Genomic DNA, 18,310 nt, shown 5'->3' with positions numbered 1-18,310 from the left:
AAAAAATGAAAATTATCCCTTTTCTATAAAATATGTTATAAATGAAATTTGCATGCTTAGAAATGTAAATCCTCAGGGGCTAAATATTGTATCTGGCTTAGACGTTAGTAGCATCTGGGTGAATGAGCCTCAATATTCTCATTTCTTAGGAATAATAAGAGCTGCCCCTAAGAACCGTATTGTGCGTGTTTGGTTATCAGTTGGTTGATATTCACATAAGTGCTTTGAAATTTATAAGGTGTTGCATTCTTATTTCTATCATTCTTTCAGAAAGGTATTTGAAATATCATTCAAAGCACATTCAAAAGATGAAAGAAACATAGTGTAGGAAAATGGGGGGTGGGTAAAATAATAATAGGAGGCTGAGCTCAATTTGAGGCAAAGAAATGCATCTCAGATCCTGTATAATTAACGGGGTCTTGGATTTAACACCAAACTGCCAAACTAGTGATGAAAACAGAGGAGAAAACACAGTCAGGTACGAGGCTCGATGGGAATATACTGGGACATCCCAAGTTTCTAAGGCAAGAAATAGACTTTTTTTGTTTGTTTGTTTGTTTGAAGCACTGAGATGATTTTCCTTATGAAAAGAATACATGATATAGTAGAGCAATGTCTGACAGCTTCCATAAACACATTTATATACCTCATAGTGTTCCTCAATATAAGGATAGAATATTGAAATGCAGACCTTTCTATACGGACCGAAACTATGTGTCCTAAATACGTGGTTCTATATTGTATGTTCACCTGGATCCCAGAATGGATTTACTACATAGAGGAATGAATGATCTACATATCATTCAAGGAATCTTCAGTAAATATGGGTCTGCATACAACACTAAGAGTAAATTCTTTTCCAACTAAAGGCAGATCCATATGCCTTAATAGTCACACAAGTAGAAAATAGTTTTTGACACATTTATAATGAAAATTAAGGAGAACAAATCAGAAAAAAAAATCAGGTTTTTTTCTTTGTGTTGATGGCAATGCGTGTTCAAAAGAATGCCACTGAGTTATGCACCTGATTTCAGAAACGAGACTCTCAGCTTCTTGAGCACTCTAGTGATCATTACAATAATTGTTTCTAAATACCTTAGAAATGAAACATATTATGACTTCTAACAATCTATGGGAAGAGGGATGTTTTGAGGCGAATTGTCTGACTCTGGTTTGGTTTTGGTCTTGCTTGTTAATACAGGGTCAGAGCCAATTCGCAGAGCAGGAAAAAGTGGTACCTCAACACCCACTACCCCTGGGTCTACTGCCATCACTCCTGGCACCCCACCAAGTTATTCTTCACGCACACCAGGCACTCCTGGAACCCCTAGCTATCCCAGGACCCCTCACACACCAGGAACGCCCAAGTCTGCCATCTTGGTGCCGAGTGAGAAGAAGGTCGCCATCATACGTACTCCTCCAAAATCTCCTGCGACTCCCAAACAGCTTCGGCTTATAAACCAACCACTGCCAGACCTGAAGAATGTCAAATCCAAAATCGGATCAACAGACAACATCAAATACCAGCCTAAAGGGGGGCAGGTAAGAATTGCATGAACACATATTTGCTGCCAGAAATAATTATTACCTTGCCTTCTTCATGTTGAAAGCTAACAGTTCTTAAAAGGGAAGCAGATGTGTTAAAGAGCTACTGGTTGCAATTTATTGCTAAGAGTTTGGACTTTAGGAAGATAGCATCTGAAATATAATGAAAATCACATAACGTGCCCATTCCTTCTGTTTATTCTTGGGTAAAAAATTTTACCAACTTTTAGTTGATTGACTAACATTTTTTTTCTGAATGTATCTCTATTGCTTTATGGTTTTTAACTTGAGATTAAAGTTATATTTCTGACATAAAATTGAGTTTTCTATATTAGATTCTGACCATGAGCTCATTTGGCTATCTTTTACTGATTCCAATTTTATCTCCTTCTTTATTTCCCAAGGATTTCCTATGACATTTTCTACCATTCCCTCATATTTACTCCAAAATAAGGATGTTTCACCGAGTTTCAATTCTGGTTACTATTGCCTAAATGTTTCAAAGGGCAGGTATTCGTGTTGATAATAAAAGACACATGGTTCTGATGAATAAAATTGTAGACTTTGAACTTCTACTCAAGATTAATTGTATTAAATAGAGCTATTAGTAAAGCTTACTTACTAACTCTTCAGCTCCCCAGAGCAAACATTCATATCTTTTCAAACCAGGGTACTTTGAGTTCTGTCTTGACGTGAACCTTACTTATACGCTATATGTTTGGACAAAGCAATTAGCCTGGAAGGAAATAATACAAATATTATTTAATGTTTATCTCATAATATTGATCTATTCAGGATAGTTTGACTTTTGTCATTGAAGAGATATAAAACAACATCCTTTTTTGAAAGAAAGATAAAAACAGTAACTTTCTACATAAACTTATAATGCCCTTTCAATATTCCAAGAAAGTCTTTTCTTTTTAACGTCAATATTTTTTTCTGCCACTCTTTTTCTTGTCTCTTGTGTTTTGTGCCACTGCTTTCTGGTATCCCTCCTTCATGCCAAAGAAAATCTATTTTCAGGCAAGTTTAGAAAAAAGATCTTGCCAAAATGTAAAGCTATCAGGCACTCCTACTCAGCAATAAAGCAAAAATTCAGTGTTGCTCTTTCATTTAGCAACAAACTTCTGTGCTGTCTCATTATGGCTCTGTTCAGGAAAGCCCAAAGAGTTAAGAAAAATCAACCAATGGGGCAGGAGGGGAGAGGTCAATATGCCTTTTCAGAACAAAGATAACATTCTGTAATAATAGAGTCGTAGAAAGATACTTTTTCATAGACAGATGCTATGAAAACTAGAAGCTACAAGAAACATTTTTAAGCAAAAAGTAGAATTATAAGCCTATAATTCCTAAAAAACTCAAACTATTCTTGCATTCACCAGCGTTTTGCACATCCAAGAGAAGGAAATATTTTGAGCTTTTTGGAAATATTCAAATGTTGCATCATCTTTATATTTATACATAAATAATTTAAAAGCATAAGGTGAATAAAATCAATTTAGTACCATTTGGAAAGTTCTGCATTTTAGCCTTGGACAAGCTCTCCTCTAAAATAGAGTAACTATTACATATATTTAAAATCAGTTCTTTTAAAATAAATATTCCCATGTCCTGTTACTCTCCTTAACTAGATATGGGGTTTACTTAGTTATATTCTGGAAAGCATTGGTACTTAAAAGAATTTGTTTCCTCTTAGAATCACAAGGAAATACAAATTATCTCCAAGATATTTTTTTGAAACTAAAAAGGTAGTTAGAAGAGAAAATTATTATTTTAAGTTGACATCGAAATTTTATATGTTTTTCTTCGAAGGACTCCTTAAGATAGGCACAAAGAATGGTTTTAGCCTCAGCTTTGCAGGAACTTCTAAGATTCAATCAATCCAAAAAACGTGAAGACGTCTGTTTTCTTTTTCTGATTCTTTATCACATCTGGTTTTGAGTATTTTTATGTCTTATTTAAATTGACTTCTACTATATTTGGTAATTCATAAAATTGACACAAAATATCTTATAGTTTTGAGCTGAACTAAAACTTCCCTAGAGATTATGGTGGTTAAGGGCTAGTAAATACATATGACACAAAAATTACTGAAAGAACAAAAATAACTTCAAAATCACAGTGTCATTTGAAGCAAATCTGTTTTTTCATCAGGCAAGTGTTATACCTGCTACACGATTATCCTAGTTCAGCAATGATGACTTTGGAAAAAATCCACAACAGTGGAGTTATGAGGTGACTTTTTGCAGAAGTAGGAAGTATTTCCTCACCAAGATAAGAACCAGATGAAAGATATTTGCCTTCTATTTTGTGATAGATGGTATAAATTCACTTAAATTAAAGAGTAAAATGAATTGGGAAATAATAGCACATTGCAATAGAACTGTCTGTGTAGGAAAAACCTATCATTCAACTCTTCAGCACTATCTCCTTAAAAGTCTCCTTACAGTGTATGATCTCAGATACAGGGAGTGAGGAGTGGTTTTTTCCATACATGTAAAACTGGAGATCTAATAGAACGACTGAAGGAAAAGTATTTTAGGGCTTGTTTGAAATTATCAAAATGACATGTTAAAGACCCTTTATTAGATGATTGAGCATCAATACATGCACACTGTTGAAGACATTGAAACCACTAGCACATTGTTCTCAATTGTAAATTGATTTTCCTAAGGCATTTGAATGGATAGTGGCCAACTCAGAAATATTTCAAAAGACAGATCAAGAGCTATGCTTTCTTCAGGGGCCAGATTTTGTAATAGTGATATATGGTCTCTAGGAACTGAGAAAAATATTCATGCAATTCTTATTAATGAAGATGGGAGTAAATTTGAAGATGTAACTTTTAATTCCTCTGCACAGGGTCTATTGTGGTAAAATTTGAAGCCATTAGGTTGTATACAAATGATTTAATTATGACAACTTTATTATTGGGATTTTTTTGTGTGTTTGTTGTTGTTGTTGTTGTTGCTTTTGAGATGGAGTCTCTGTCGCCAGGCTGGACTGCAGTGGCGCAATCTCGGCTCACTGCAACCTCTGCCTCCTGTGTTCAAGTGATTCTCCTGCCTCAGTCTCCTGGGTAGCTGGGACTACAGGCATGTGCCACCACGGCCAGCTAATTTTTGTATTTTTGGTAGAGACGGGGTTTCACCATGTTGGCCAGGCTGGCCTTAATCTCTTGACCTCGTGATCCGCCTGCCTCAGCCTCCCAAAGTGCTGGGATTACAGGCGTGAGCCACCGCGCCCAGTCTATTGGGGTTTTAAAATGTGTGCAATCTCTAAGAATTGGGAGAGGAAATCTATAATAAAGATATATGCATCTTAGGAACTCAACAGCTTCCCAAATTATTTGCCTCCAGTTTGAACATTTATTGTCCTTCTGTTTGTAGAGGTTTTGTGCTTACAGCAGTTATCTCTTCTGTTAAGGACCAATTTCTGATGGCAGAGGGGCTCAGCTCAGTGAGGCAAGTCAATGCCTAATGGAATAGATAAGCTAGCTGAAGATACAAGGAGCTTTACAGAAGGCAATAAAGCTAATCTTTTCAGTGAAAACAAATTCATTCCATTGGAAAGAATATGGGCAATCATGGATTCAGTGTAGACAATTAGCTTGATTGATTTAACTCAAGGCATAGGGAAGACTATCTTATTAAGTGTATTAATTTGAAGCTGTTCTGTGTAGTTAGCTCCCCAATCTACATTAAATCTAAGTTTTAGAATAAATAATGCTAGCTTTTGAAGAACACAGCTGCTTCAGTTAAACAAAGGTAGGAAAACAAGCAATTTCTCTAAACATGTAGCATAAAAAAATTTAGGCAACAACTCAAGGAATAGTGCTTTTTACCTTTTCTATCTAATAATCAGATTTTAAAATAGTTACTTGGATTTATATGGAATACTCCTATATGTTTTGACAGATATCTTGTTTTTCTCCATTGGCCTTATGAAGATGAGTATAAAAAGTACAAGTTGGCCAGGTGTGCAGTGGCTCATGCCTGTAATCCCAGCACTTTGGGAGGCCAAGGTGGGTGGATCACCTGAGGCTAGGAGTTCGAGACCAGCCTGGGCAACATGGTGAAACCCCGTCCCTACTAAAAATACAAAAAAAAAAAAAAAAAAAAAAAAAGCCAGGCGTGTTGGCAGGCACCTGTAATCCCAACTACTTGGGAGGCTGAGGTATGAGAATCGCTTGAACCTGGGAGGCGGAGGTTGCAGTGAGCCAAGACCACGCCATTGCACTCCAGCCTGGGCAACAAGAATGAAACTCTATCTCAAAAAAAAAAAAAATAGATAAATAAAATTTAAAAAGCACAAGTTATATGCCCTTGTAATAATTGAAAGTTACTAAAGAAGTGACTTCACAGATGTTGTCTTCATTTACTGCTCATTGGATAGGATAATTAGAGCATGATCTCTGCAAGGCCATGTCTGTGGATCTGATTGATTGCCTCTGAATTATGTGCTTTTGCTCCATTAATGGCTACAGTCAGTCATTTTCAGGTTAGCTAGGCTACAAATGATGGCATCATCATGCAAGTCACTCCTTTTTAAAGAAAAAACGGTACTCACCCTTATATAAAGAACTTTGTAAAATTTGTCAGCGTATTGCTTTCCCAGTCAGCATTGCCCTGCCATCTTTTTAAAATGTTTATTTAGATAAATCTATTAAACGAGAACCTGTAAAACATACCATTACATTCTAGAAATAAAGCAATCTTAGTTTCTATATCTCCATTCTATATGGATCTATTAAACTAAAGGATATTAGACATCAGAGATATCCATCTCCTTCTAATCCAACCCTCACATTTTCACAGAGTAAGAAACAGAAGTTCTCACATTACCCGCATCTTGCATATAGGGCATTAAATATCATCCTTCCATGGCTGAGCTATGAAGTCAGAGTCTATACTTTGTCTTTAATGAATAATTAGTCACTCGTGTGCAAGTATGTAATTTTGTATACCTTAGTCTTTTTTGTTTGCTTTACGTTTCATTTCATAACATGAAAATAAATGGTAATTCTATTTAACAGTGTTTTCCATGCCAAAGTTTTTTTATCACATCAGGATTGAAATTTGAAGCTTCTGAACTTTTATAATATTTTCATGAAATTATTTAATGCAAATACCATGTTATATTGATACACTATTAAAATACATGTTATATTAATACACTACATTAAATTTGGAAAGGTGTGTTGCATTTTTATCATATTTTTTGTTTTCTCCTATAATTCACAAGTTATTTTTTAAGTAATTCTAAAAATTAAGGTTTTAAAATAGAAACTAGTTAGCTTTTTAATTTCTATGGATAATATAAAGAATCAATTATGAAATATTGTAATTATAGTATCAATCTTGGCATCTTAAAAATAACATGGGGAGTTGTCTTCTATTTCTTTGGTAACTCCAGAAATACAAAGTTTTACCTTTCTTTACTTGACCATTGAGTCAACAAATATTTATTGAGCACCTACTATACCATGCTATGTTCTACATACTGAAATATAACAATGAACAAAACAGATTTCTTAAATTCTTGACATCATGGAATTTACATTCTAGGAGGAAAGGTGAGCAAAAAAAAAAGTGATATAAGAAAAATATGGAAAACAGTATGGCGATTCCTCAAGGATCTAGAACTAGATGTACCATATGACCCAGCCATCCCATTACTGGGTATATACCCAAAGGATTATAAATCATGCTGCTATAAAGACACATGCACACGTATGTTTATTGCGGCACTATTCACAATAGCAAAGACTTGGAATCAACCCAAATGTCCATCAGTGACAGACTGGATTAAGAAAATGTGGCACATATACACCATGGAATACTATGCAGCCATCAAAAAGGATGAGTTTGTGTCCTTTGTAGGGACATGGATGCAGCTGGAAACCATCATTCTTAGCAAACTATCACAAGAACAGAAAAGCAAACACCGCATGTTCTCACTCATAGGTGGGAACTGAACAATGAGATCACTTGGACTCGGGAAGGGGAACATCACACACTGGGGCGTATCATGGGGAGAGGGGAGGGGGGAGGGACTGCATTGGGAGTTATACCTGATGTAAATGACGAGTTGATGGGTGCTGACGAGTTGATGGGTGCAGCACAGCAACATGGCACAAGTATACATATGTAACAAACCTGCACGTTATGCACATGTACCCTAGAACTTAAAGTATAATAATAATTAAAAAATAAATAAATAAATAAATAAGAAAAATATGTTAAAAAGTGCTAAGTATGAAGGATAAAAATAAAGGTAAGAAAGAGGTTCAGGATATGTTAAGAGGAAATTGCATTTCCGATAGGATGACTAGGAAAGGCTTGAGAAGGTGATATTTGAATAGAAGCTCCAAGGAAGTAAAGGAGTAAGCCATATGAATAACTAGGTAATGAGCCTTTCAGGCAAAGGCAGCCACACATCCAAAGACCCTGAGGTAGAAGCAGGCCTCACATGTTCTAGGAACAGCAAGGACATCAGTGTGACTGATGCCACATACATCTTTGAGTGTAGAAATTTTATGCTATTATTACATTTTTTTAGTATTATTACATCTGTTCAAATAACAGGACTTTTATATTGCTAAACCAAAAATCTAAGAATCAACTTTTCCTCTCACTTTCTCTCATCCCATATCCTAACCATCTTTAAGTGCTAATGATTTTGTGCCCTGAATAGCTCTTAAATCTGCCCATTTCACTCAGTCTGCTCTGCACTGTCTTAGCCTAAGCAGAATACATGATCTCTTGTTGATATTGCCAAAATGGTAATTAATTTTTGGTTTCCCTACATCTGTTGTTTGCTCTATCTGATGTACTCTCTATATTGTAACCAAACTTTCTCACCACATTTTTCATTAAATATTCCAGTGTATAATTAGTTATTTAATATCTATCTTGTTTCACTTACTAGACCATAAGCTCCATGAAGTCAGAGATGAGGTCCATTTTGTCCATAATGTCCCATACATAGTAGGTGCTCAATAAATATTTATGCAATGAAAATTGAATGAATGTATTATGCCATATTCATGGGGAGGTGCATTATTTTGGTGACACTGTTGATTGATTATGAATGTTTTATGTCATGACAATTATTATCCAAAGAAACTTTCTGTGTTTGTCTAAACGAAGCTTGTCCAACCTGTGGCCCTGGGGGCTACATGTGGCACAGGATGACTTTGAATGTGGCCCAACACAAATTCATAAACTTTTTAAAAACATTTTGAGGTTTTCTGTGATTTTTTTAGCTCATCTGCTATTATTGGTTTTAGTGTATTTTATGTGTGGCTCAAGACAATTCTTTTTCTTCCAATGTGACCCAGGGAAGCCAAAAGATTGGACACCCCTGGTCTAAAAGAATATTGAAAAATTATACATCAAATAGAATATTGGATTTAAAAGCTGAGTTAGTGGTTCAGCACTTCTATTAAAGTATTGCATTACCTTTGGTACTGATTTTTTTTTGTCCTTATCTGTAGACCGGAAGCAACAAAATCATGCTTGTTTTTGTATATCGCACCATTTCATTTAAATAGACTCTTAAGTCATTTTAAACTCTCACATACATGGTACTACTTGGAGCATGATAGTAGTTATGCATTACAGCTCATCAAAAAAACATTCATTTAGGTATTCTAATAGATTCCATATGTGTTTGTACCACAAGGGCAAGCTGAAATTGAGTAAAAGAGCTGTGTTTCTGAAATAGAAGACAGGTGTAACGAGGGAAGAAGGAGCCATAGAGAGGGAGGAAGAAGGAAATAAAATTAGTAAAATGTGAGGTGGAATCTTTTTAAATATATTCTTATAAAGTTTTAGGCATTATCTGTATTAGTCTGTTCTCACATTGCTATAAAGAGCTACCCAAGACTGGGTAATTTATGAAGAGGTTTAATTGACTCACAGTTCCTCAGGCTTAAGAGGGAGCATGACTGAGAGGCCTCAGGAAACTTAAAATCATGGCAGAATACAAACTTCCACTCTCTCTCCTGCCACCATGTGAAGAAGGTGCCTGCTTTAAGGGCAAGCAGTTCCACACACTTTTAAATCATCAGATCTTGTGAGAACTCACTCACTGTCACTAGAATAGCAAGGGGGAAATCTGTCCCCATGATCCAATCACCTCCTACCGGGTCCCTCCTCCAATTCAACATGAGATTTGGGCAGGGACACAAATCCAAACCATATTGTTACCCTCGGATCATTTTTAGGCCCTTTAAATGCTAATTACATAGTTTACTTTCAATTTTATATTTAAGAAAATGGATTAAGTCTGGAAGCAACTAATAAATTATAGTGGCCGGGCGCGGTGGCTCAAGCCTGTAATCCCAGCACTTTGGGAGGCCGAGACGGGCGGATCACTAGGTCAGGAGATTGAGACCATCCTGGCTAACACGGCGAAACCCCGTCTCTACTAAAAACACAAAAAATTAGCCGGGCGAGGTGGCGGCGCCTGTGGTCCCAGAATACTCGGGAGGCTGAGGCAGGAGAATGGCGGGAACCCGGGAGGCGGAGCTTGCAGTGAGCTGAGATCTGGCCACTGCACTCCAGCCTGGGTGACAGAGCGAGACTCCGTCTCAAAAAAATAAATAAATAAATAAATAAATAAATAAATTATAGTGAAACAGGATTTTCCCTCATTGTATGAAATTATAGTAATGGTTACCACTGTGAACGTCTACTGGGTGCGATTAACATGTAAGCATGTTTATAACATATAAGATGAAGAGAGAAAGATTACAATGAGTTTTTTTCCTCTTTCGCATATTTATTCTTTCATCAAACATTTATTAAGATTGCTGGGCACTAAATGACAAAAGAGGAATGGGAGACAATGAGGCATGGTCTCTGCAACCTAGGCAAAAGGGAGGTTTTTTGCTTTTTGTTTTGTTTCTTGTCCTCCTCTAATGTCTTCCCCTTATTTAATTTTAAGTTTTTTCCAAGCCATTTCTTTCCATCTTCTGAGAGCTACAATAAGCGCTAAATAAGAGGAGTCATAAAATACCCTATGAACTTTTAAAAATACTATTGGTCAACCCAGCATGAAGAAATTTATTACAAGGCTTTTGTTTGTTTTGTTTTTTTGATAACAAAGTCATCATTATATCAGAGTGAAAGCTCCCTGAGATCAGGACTCTGTCTTTATGCAACAGAATTTTGTAACTATAATTCAAATGTCTTTTGTGGAGTAATGAAAAGGTTTTGAGTTAGGTTGAGTAAATATTAATTTTTAAAAATTATGAGAAAATTACCACTTTGGGTTTGCAAAGTTGAGGCCTGTTGAGCCTTTTTATCTACTGTTCATTCACAAGCCAAACAAAGACATAGGAACTAATGAGGTTATTTTCAGATAACTGGGCAGAGTATTTAAAAGTTATTTTCTTCACTGATTTGGCCCACTATTCCTTAGAATTTCTTAAAAATTTAAACAAGAACAAACTTTAATGTCAAAAAATTATAGTATACAAATTTGAAAAAGTTCGTTAGCTGTTCATTTTCATGAATCACAATGACTGTTGTACTTATAATGTTTCTTCCAGCGCCCATTGAGAGACCACTTACAAATACTTAATGATGGGTCTAGTGACTAAACTCATTAATGTCTATTCCACTAAAACGTTCTTTCCAAATTATTCAGCATTATCCATTCACCCAGGGTTTTTCAGTGTGGTTCTGCTTTCTGTGCCATGTGACACAGCTTGCATAGGAAAATTGGTCTCTCCAACTTTTCTTTTAGAGTTTTGTGGAATTGTGCATTTTGACATAAACTGTTATTTCTTCCTAAATGTGTATTTAAATATACATATTGTTTATATTGGATATAAAGAATTTTAAAGAAACTATTGTTCAATGTAGGCAGGGATGGTTAAAATTCTGATTATAATATTTGTATACATTTTAACCAGAGTGCAAAGTTTTTAACAGATGAATCTCTGAAGACCATCATGTGTGCCAGAGAACTTTCAATCTTCAGGACTATCTGATGTAGTCATAGTTTGTTTTAGTATAGGATACCTGAGGATTTTACAGAGGCCAGATAGTTTTCATTAAAATGAATATTATGAAATAAAAAATACTTTTGAAAGAGAATATTTTCATAATGCAAGAACAAAGGAGGGCTTAATTTTATGACATCCTGAGAAATGAGGGAAACCCAAAGGAAAAATTTAATCCCTTGCAAGGTTAAAGGGAAGTCAGTTGAGTGCCACTGTTCACTCCCCTTTCTCAAAAGCATTCTTTCTGATACAACTTAGATGGAGGAAAAGAGAAATGGTATTGCAACCTAGGTTCATACCTAATGGATGCCTGAGGGGATCTAGACAAATCCAAATTATTTGACTCCTAGTCACCCTCCACATCTCACCACCTTGAGCTGGCGTGTGGGTCTTTTGCTAAAGAGAGCAGTGTCATAGAGTGTCAATTTAAAAAAAATATCAAAATCTCATTGCTCAAGAAATTCGAGTTGACATTGGGATGAATGCCTCCAGCTTACAAATTGTTTTACTAAAAACTGTGCATTGAGAATGTATTTTCTTTCATTTTACATGTTTCTTAGAGATTTTTTTTTTCTTGTCTGCAGGCATATCCTGCATTTTCTGTTTCAATCCTTTCCTAGAGCAACCCTGTTTTAGGGGAACAGGTGTTAATGTATTGAAAGGAATAGTTAAATATATGCAGAGAGAGAGCACTGTGGCAGATCACTTCAATTAAACCATTGTGATAAAATCCAACTAAAGTCACACAAAGAATATCCAGAAAGAAATTACAATATTCTTCTCTATCATAGTGGAAGAATAGAAAGAATTAGTCAAAATTAAAATAAAGCAATTCTGATGAATTTTATGTCATTAACCTATGCTTATACAACTCTTCATGCTATATGACCCTTATGTGAATGGAAAGCCAACTATTTGTGCAAATAAATCACCAATGTTTGCATAAATTTCCTGAGACTAAAATCCTTTTTTGCAAGCTCCCACTGGAGGTATTGATTGCACCAAACCTTGAAGAATAATCTGTTACAGACTCAACTTAGAATGAGAGCACCCTAGGGAGAGATAATAACAAAACACAGGGATGAACTTTAAATGTAAACACAGTCCTTAAAGTATAGAATGTAACAGAGTCTGGCCAAAATGTAAAGTAACAGAGAAGTCTGAAGAATCGGAATTGCTGAGGCCTGTGGCTGCCTCACTAAGAAGTTTTGATGTATTTAATAAGAAATAGAGCGCTTGGGGGAATTTTGAATAGGGGAGAGCTATAGGAAGATGACCCACTTGATTGATCTATTTTTCACTGCTATGAAGTATGTAGAAAAAAAGATTGTCACACTCTTTCAAATACCCTACTTTGTATTAATAGTGTAAGTAAAAATTTTACTTGAAATAGGCCGGGCGCAGCAGCTTACGCCTGTAATCCCAGCACTTTGGGAGGCTGAGGCGAGTAGATCACGAGGTCAGGAGATGGAGACCATCCTGGCTAACACGGTGAAACGTCATCTCTACCAAAAATACAAAAAATTAGCTGGGCGTGGGGGCGGGCGCCTGTAGTCCCAGCTTCTCAGGAAGCTGAAGAGAATGGCGTGAACCCGGGAGGCGGAGCTTGCAGTGAGCTGAGATCGCACCACCGCACTCCAGCCTGGGCAACAGAGCGAGACTGTCTCAAAAAAAAAAAAAAAAAAAAAAAAAAAAAAAAAAAACTTCTTGAAATAAATTGGCAGAGATTAAAATGTGATTTAGAGAAAATTTTGAACAATTATTATTCAGATTTTTTCCTTCATATCATGAGCACAGAAAATTAGTTTTTTCGTTAAATAGAAGTTAATTTTTTTTCTAGACAATCTCTAAGATGTTAAAATAATTTTCCCTTGACATAGGTTTTTAGGAAAACAAATGTTTTTCTAAAACTGAAAATCCCTTCCCAAAGAAATAAATATTTATTTAAATGTATCCATAGAACCCAGAGTTAAAACTATAACTCTTGTTGGTTTTTTTTTGTTTGTTTGTTCGTTTGTTTTTTGTCTTTTGGTTTATTTTAAAGCTGATCTAGAATATGGCCTTCTCCTTCACAGCAGCCATGTGTTTTTCTGTTTTATGAAACGGTTTCTGAGGACTGCTGTTGTTTTTGGAATGAACTCTAAGATGCTAATTATTTGTAATTGACCCTAGAGATCTTTGCTGTGAAGTAATTTGTACATTTGCTCCGGCATAAATGTGAGTCACGTGGAATAGGCAAACGTTCAGGTGCAAGTTGTCAAACTAGAGTGTAACTCTTCATAAGCACTCAGTGTCCATTATCCAAAGAGGTTTATGCTTCTTTCTACCCTACCATTAAGCGCGATGGAAAACAAAGGTCTGGAGAGGCAGTTACATTTATTCTGTCATAATTCACCTCATTTTAGACAAAAAATATATAATATAAACCTATTGCAATATGGAAATATGTAAAGAAAGTGCCAGTAATGCATGTGAAAGGATAGGATTGCTTCATATTACAAGTTGAGCAGACATAAGTGGAGAAAGTCTACCTGCAAGAGAGGCAAGCAGGTTTTTTTGATAGAATATCTGTGATTTTCTAGAAAATCTGGGTAAAATCAACAGAAGTCAAATTTTAAGTTGTAGGACTTTAAGATTCTAAATAATCTCTCAATAATGCTGGCAATGTGATCATTTAGGATTGACTCATTTGTTTTGGAAATCATAAAAATGGTCAAACAGTTGATTAAATGTTAATGTCAAACAGATTTATGCAACTGAATTTAGAATTTCCAATTTTGTAACAAGTGAATCAGATTTCATGTTTGGCTTGTGATCACTTGGCAATGAGTCACTAGATTGGTACTCTAATGATCTGTAAATTAAATTTTTAAACATAGTATGAAATCCTGTATATTCTCAAGGATTAGTAAAATAGCTCACATCATGTCTATGTCATTGCCAAAATAATTAGATATTTATTGAGAATCTTTTAAAGTATTATTATTAGAAATAATAAGTCAAAATTATTTGCTTTCTCCCATCCAAGTACTAATCAAGCCCGACCCTGCTTAAATTCCAAGACTAGATGGGAATGGGCACATTTATGGTGATATGGCCATAAATAAAATGATTTGCCTTCAACTTCAGAAAATAATTTCTCTATGAGGTTTTACATGTAATGGTCTTTATTGGTTTAAAACTATCTCCATCTTATGTGAAACGTTTATAGTGCAACTACACTTATTGTTAGATACAGACTCTGTGAATATCTACAACCCTGTTTAAGTCACAACTTTTATTATGCCCTAAAGAGTAGCCCAATAATTCTGTCTTCTGAATTCAAATTTTGACAAGAGGCTCTCCCCGTGGGTTGCTGATGAGAGTTGTCAATGATATTTCCCTGCAAGGGACAAGCTATCTTGTCAATGTTAGGCAGGCACTGTGAATTAAGCTTTGCCTCAAAAATAGTCAAGATTCAATGTCTTTTCGAATTTTTTATTCTTTTTTGGAAATACCAAAAGATGTGTTAATATTCTTGCAGATGGTTGTGTATCTAGGGTAAATTTATTTAGAGTTTTTTAATAAGAGGATAAACTGTCCCCTAAAGCATTGAAAATGTTTTTTTTTTTCTTTAACTATTGCAGAGGTGGGGAAGAGAAGAGAGTAGAAGTAACCAAAGTAAAACAAAATGAACAAATAACAATAACACAATAAAGCTTTCTTTCCATGCTTACATTGCTTTTTTGTCCTCCAAAAGATGCAAGGTTCAAAAGACATATGAAATAAGTCATGAAAGTTGTAACGTTGTACATTAAACCAGAGTAATGTCCTTCCAGATCTGGATCTGCTGTTGTCTTCAAGATGAATGTTTGACTTCTCAAAAATACAAATAAAACACCTAACCTCAAATCAGCTGGCCTCCATCAAGGCCTGACCTATGTCTATATGACCTAGTTACAAGTCAGCTAACCAACGGGCATGGGTTTTCTTGCCTCTAAAAATGGAAAAAAATGCTTCCATATGATCATTAATGGAAAATGACTGCTCTTGAGCAGTTGCCAGAAAGGGGCCTTCAGGAGGCTACTGAACCAAACCTGCAAGGGAATTGTGAAACCCAAACGTTCTTTGTTGACCCTCCTGGGAAACCGGGGGTTCTTACCCTAGATGAATGAGAACTCTGATGTAGAGCATTCACCATGTGTGAGCCCCATTTGTGCTGTATGGACCAACAAAACAGTCAAGTGTACGATAATTGTGATGGCTGACTCTGATGGGGTGAGGGAATGGCATATCCTCTAGGGTCCTGTGCTGAACGAGATTTAGTGTTAACCACTATTGACTCTTACCTAGAGTGAGCCTGAGTCCCAGTGTTGCTGACAACATTGGTAGCCTCCCCATCACAGATGATTCAAGTTTTATTTTTCAATCCGTACAACTGTTTCCAGATCATACCTAAGTACAGTGGGATTTCGAAGCCTCTCTTGCATTTGACCTGTGGGGGTGCAGAAGAGTAGGGGCTCAGATTTACATGACAGAACTGTTCTTCAGTTCCAGAGTAAGATTTTCTCTTAAATGAATGTGTAGGTGGAAGGGAATCTAAAGCCTCTTTGATGCTACCCATTCTGGTTCCCCTTATCCGGCATCTTGATAGAAAAGTGCACAGTGAAGTTACCTCCAATTCCTTTTAGGTTAGGATTTTAAACAAGAAGATCGATTTTAGCAAAGTTCAGTCCAGATGTGGTTCCAAGGATAACATCAAACATTCGGCTGGGGGCGGAAATGTAAGTAGAAGCGCCTGTTAGAAAGCTGTCCTGATTGCGTGGAGCCACCTGCGCAGCCAGCACCCTGCCTTCTTTCCCACCTCTTTCCAACACACTGCTCCTTTCTCACTGCTGTTCCACATGTCTCCCTGGTATGATAGCTTGTAGTCTTGCATTTTCAGTGATGGACTTCCCATCCTTCCCTGTAAGATCATCAGGGAATTTCTTGCTTTGATTTGGGAAAGAAAACCTCGATGGAATGCACCATGGTTTTCTGGAGAATGGCAAAACCACTTCACTTGCCAACTTTGTTGCTGGCCTTCTTGTCTTCAATGTATTTTCTCACGTTGTTTCTACTCCACTGCAAAAGTCAGCTGGGCACATATTTTTCTAGCTCCATATAAATTACCCATGAGGCAAAGACTGATATACTTGTAAATGCCCAAAGTATGTAATGTCAATCTTCAGTGGTTCATTATTCATGAAAGTAAGGATATCATTTAGAATAATACAAAACTAGTGGAGCATGGTTCATCTATAATTCAAAGTGAAAGGATTCAAGTCCAGTGTACACTTTAGTTTGATGGGATTTTTTTTCCTGTCTCTTTCATTTAGTGTAAATAATATCCTGTGAGAGGAAGGGAACGATGATTCCATGTTTTTTAAGTGTGGTTGAGGCAGAGTTGAAATGGTCAGACAATCTCAAGCTAAAGGAAGGATGGTTCTTTATAAAATAAGAATAGTTTTTCAAAGGTGATCAGGCTAACTGTATCCTACAGATCCTATCTCTTTGAACTTCAGTTTCTGATCATCCGTGACTCAAGTAATTTACAAGGCATTGAGTCTAGAATCTCACCTGTCTATTAACTCTTGGCTACTTGCTTCCCAACTGGGCAGAAGTAGAATCAAGCAGTGAAAGAGTGAGAGAGAGAGAGAGAGAGAGAGAGAGAGAGAGAGAGAGAGACAAGCAAGTGCCTTCTACAAGCAGCTGTTGCCTGATAATCAAAGTAGCTTCACTGAGCATAAAACTGTCACTGTCATTGAAAGTCCATAGCAATGTTTGCTGGCCCCCTTCAGGTATGCTAGGCTAAGCCTCAGGGTTAATCTTTACATTTATGTGGTTGCCACTCTTCCTTATTCCCCAGACTATAAGTATATACCATGTGGTACTTTCATAAAAGTAGCCCCAGGCCTGGTAATTACTTGAGGATAACAGAGGATGAACCCAGCTATCCTTTACACAGGTGCTGCTGGACAAAACACCTAAGTGGAAAAGGATAAACTAGGATAATTAAAGATCTTAAAGTAAGTAGAGGAGCTTTATCTCCCAAAACAATAGTCTTAAATTTTCCTCTAGGAAAGAATCCCTTGTTTAAATATGCAGACATCCTGGCCCTGTCCTCATGATGCCTGTGATTCAGTAATTCCCAAGTACTCTCGTGCAGATGACAATGGACCAAACTTGGAGAAGCACTGCTTCAAATATTGGGAGAGGAAATATTTTCAGTAAAACACAGAGAAGAAAAAACATGTTGCTATCATTTTATAATTTGGTATGAAAGAAAAATTTCATCTAGCTAAGATATGACAATGTAATAACAACTTAGAAAAGCACGTTCAGAACTTCTTGTATCTTAAAACAATGTTGGTCTTCTTGTAACTATGAGCAACATTGGTCACTTTTATGTAAAAATCACTTTATAAAGAATAATGCATCTCTTCTCTTGGCTCTTTGCTTATGGAAAGGTTTAACGCAGTGTTGCTTAGTTCTCTGAGTGGAAGCTTGCCTTGTTAATATGTTTCTATCCTCCTGTGTCATAATCTGCTTTCAACTAATAAAATCTTCTGTTCTAGGGTTTTCTTTCACTTGGGTTCTTTCCAATCCAAACATGTGGGAGAATATATGGAAAAATATGTCTTCCTGTGTTTGTGTGTGTACTTCAGTTTGGGTTTCTAGCTATGTTGTTGCATGTTGTGACTTTGGGCATGTTTCTAGATTTTATGTATG

At 36.2% G+C, this 18,310-nt stretch overlaps 1 protein-coding gene across 31 annotated transcripts in view; it reads left to right on the top strand.

Moving 5' to 3' along the window:
* MAP2 (microtubule associated protein 2) overlaps positions 1–18,310 on the top strand; it is a 310,528-nt gene that overhangs the window by 283,741 nt on the left and 8,477 nt on the right. For 16 of the 31 annotated variants that reach the window (XM_050752606.1, XM_050752604.1, XM_050752607.1 and 13 more), the window contains 2 exons: positions 1,202–1,542; positions 16,231–16,323. In XM_050752606.1, the coding sequence (XP_050608563.1) occupies positions 1,202–1,542; positions 16,231–16,323 (434 nt within the window). The remainder of the gene's footprint in view (positions 1–1,201; positions 1,543–16,230; positions 16,324–18,310) is intronic. The other 15 variants (XM_050752636.1, XM_050752630.1, XM_050752626.1 and 12 more) reach the window with 1 other exon arrangement.

The sequence above is a fragment of the Macaca thibetana genome, chromosome 12 (assembly GCF_024542745.1).
Source record: "Macaca thibetana thibetana isolate TM-01 chromosome 12, ASM2454274v1, whole genome shotgun sequence".
NCBI lineage: Eukaryota > Metazoa > Chordata > Mammalia > Primates > Cercopithecidae > Macaca > Macaca thibetana.
This window is presented reverse-complemented; position numbering and strand designations above follow the sequence as displayed.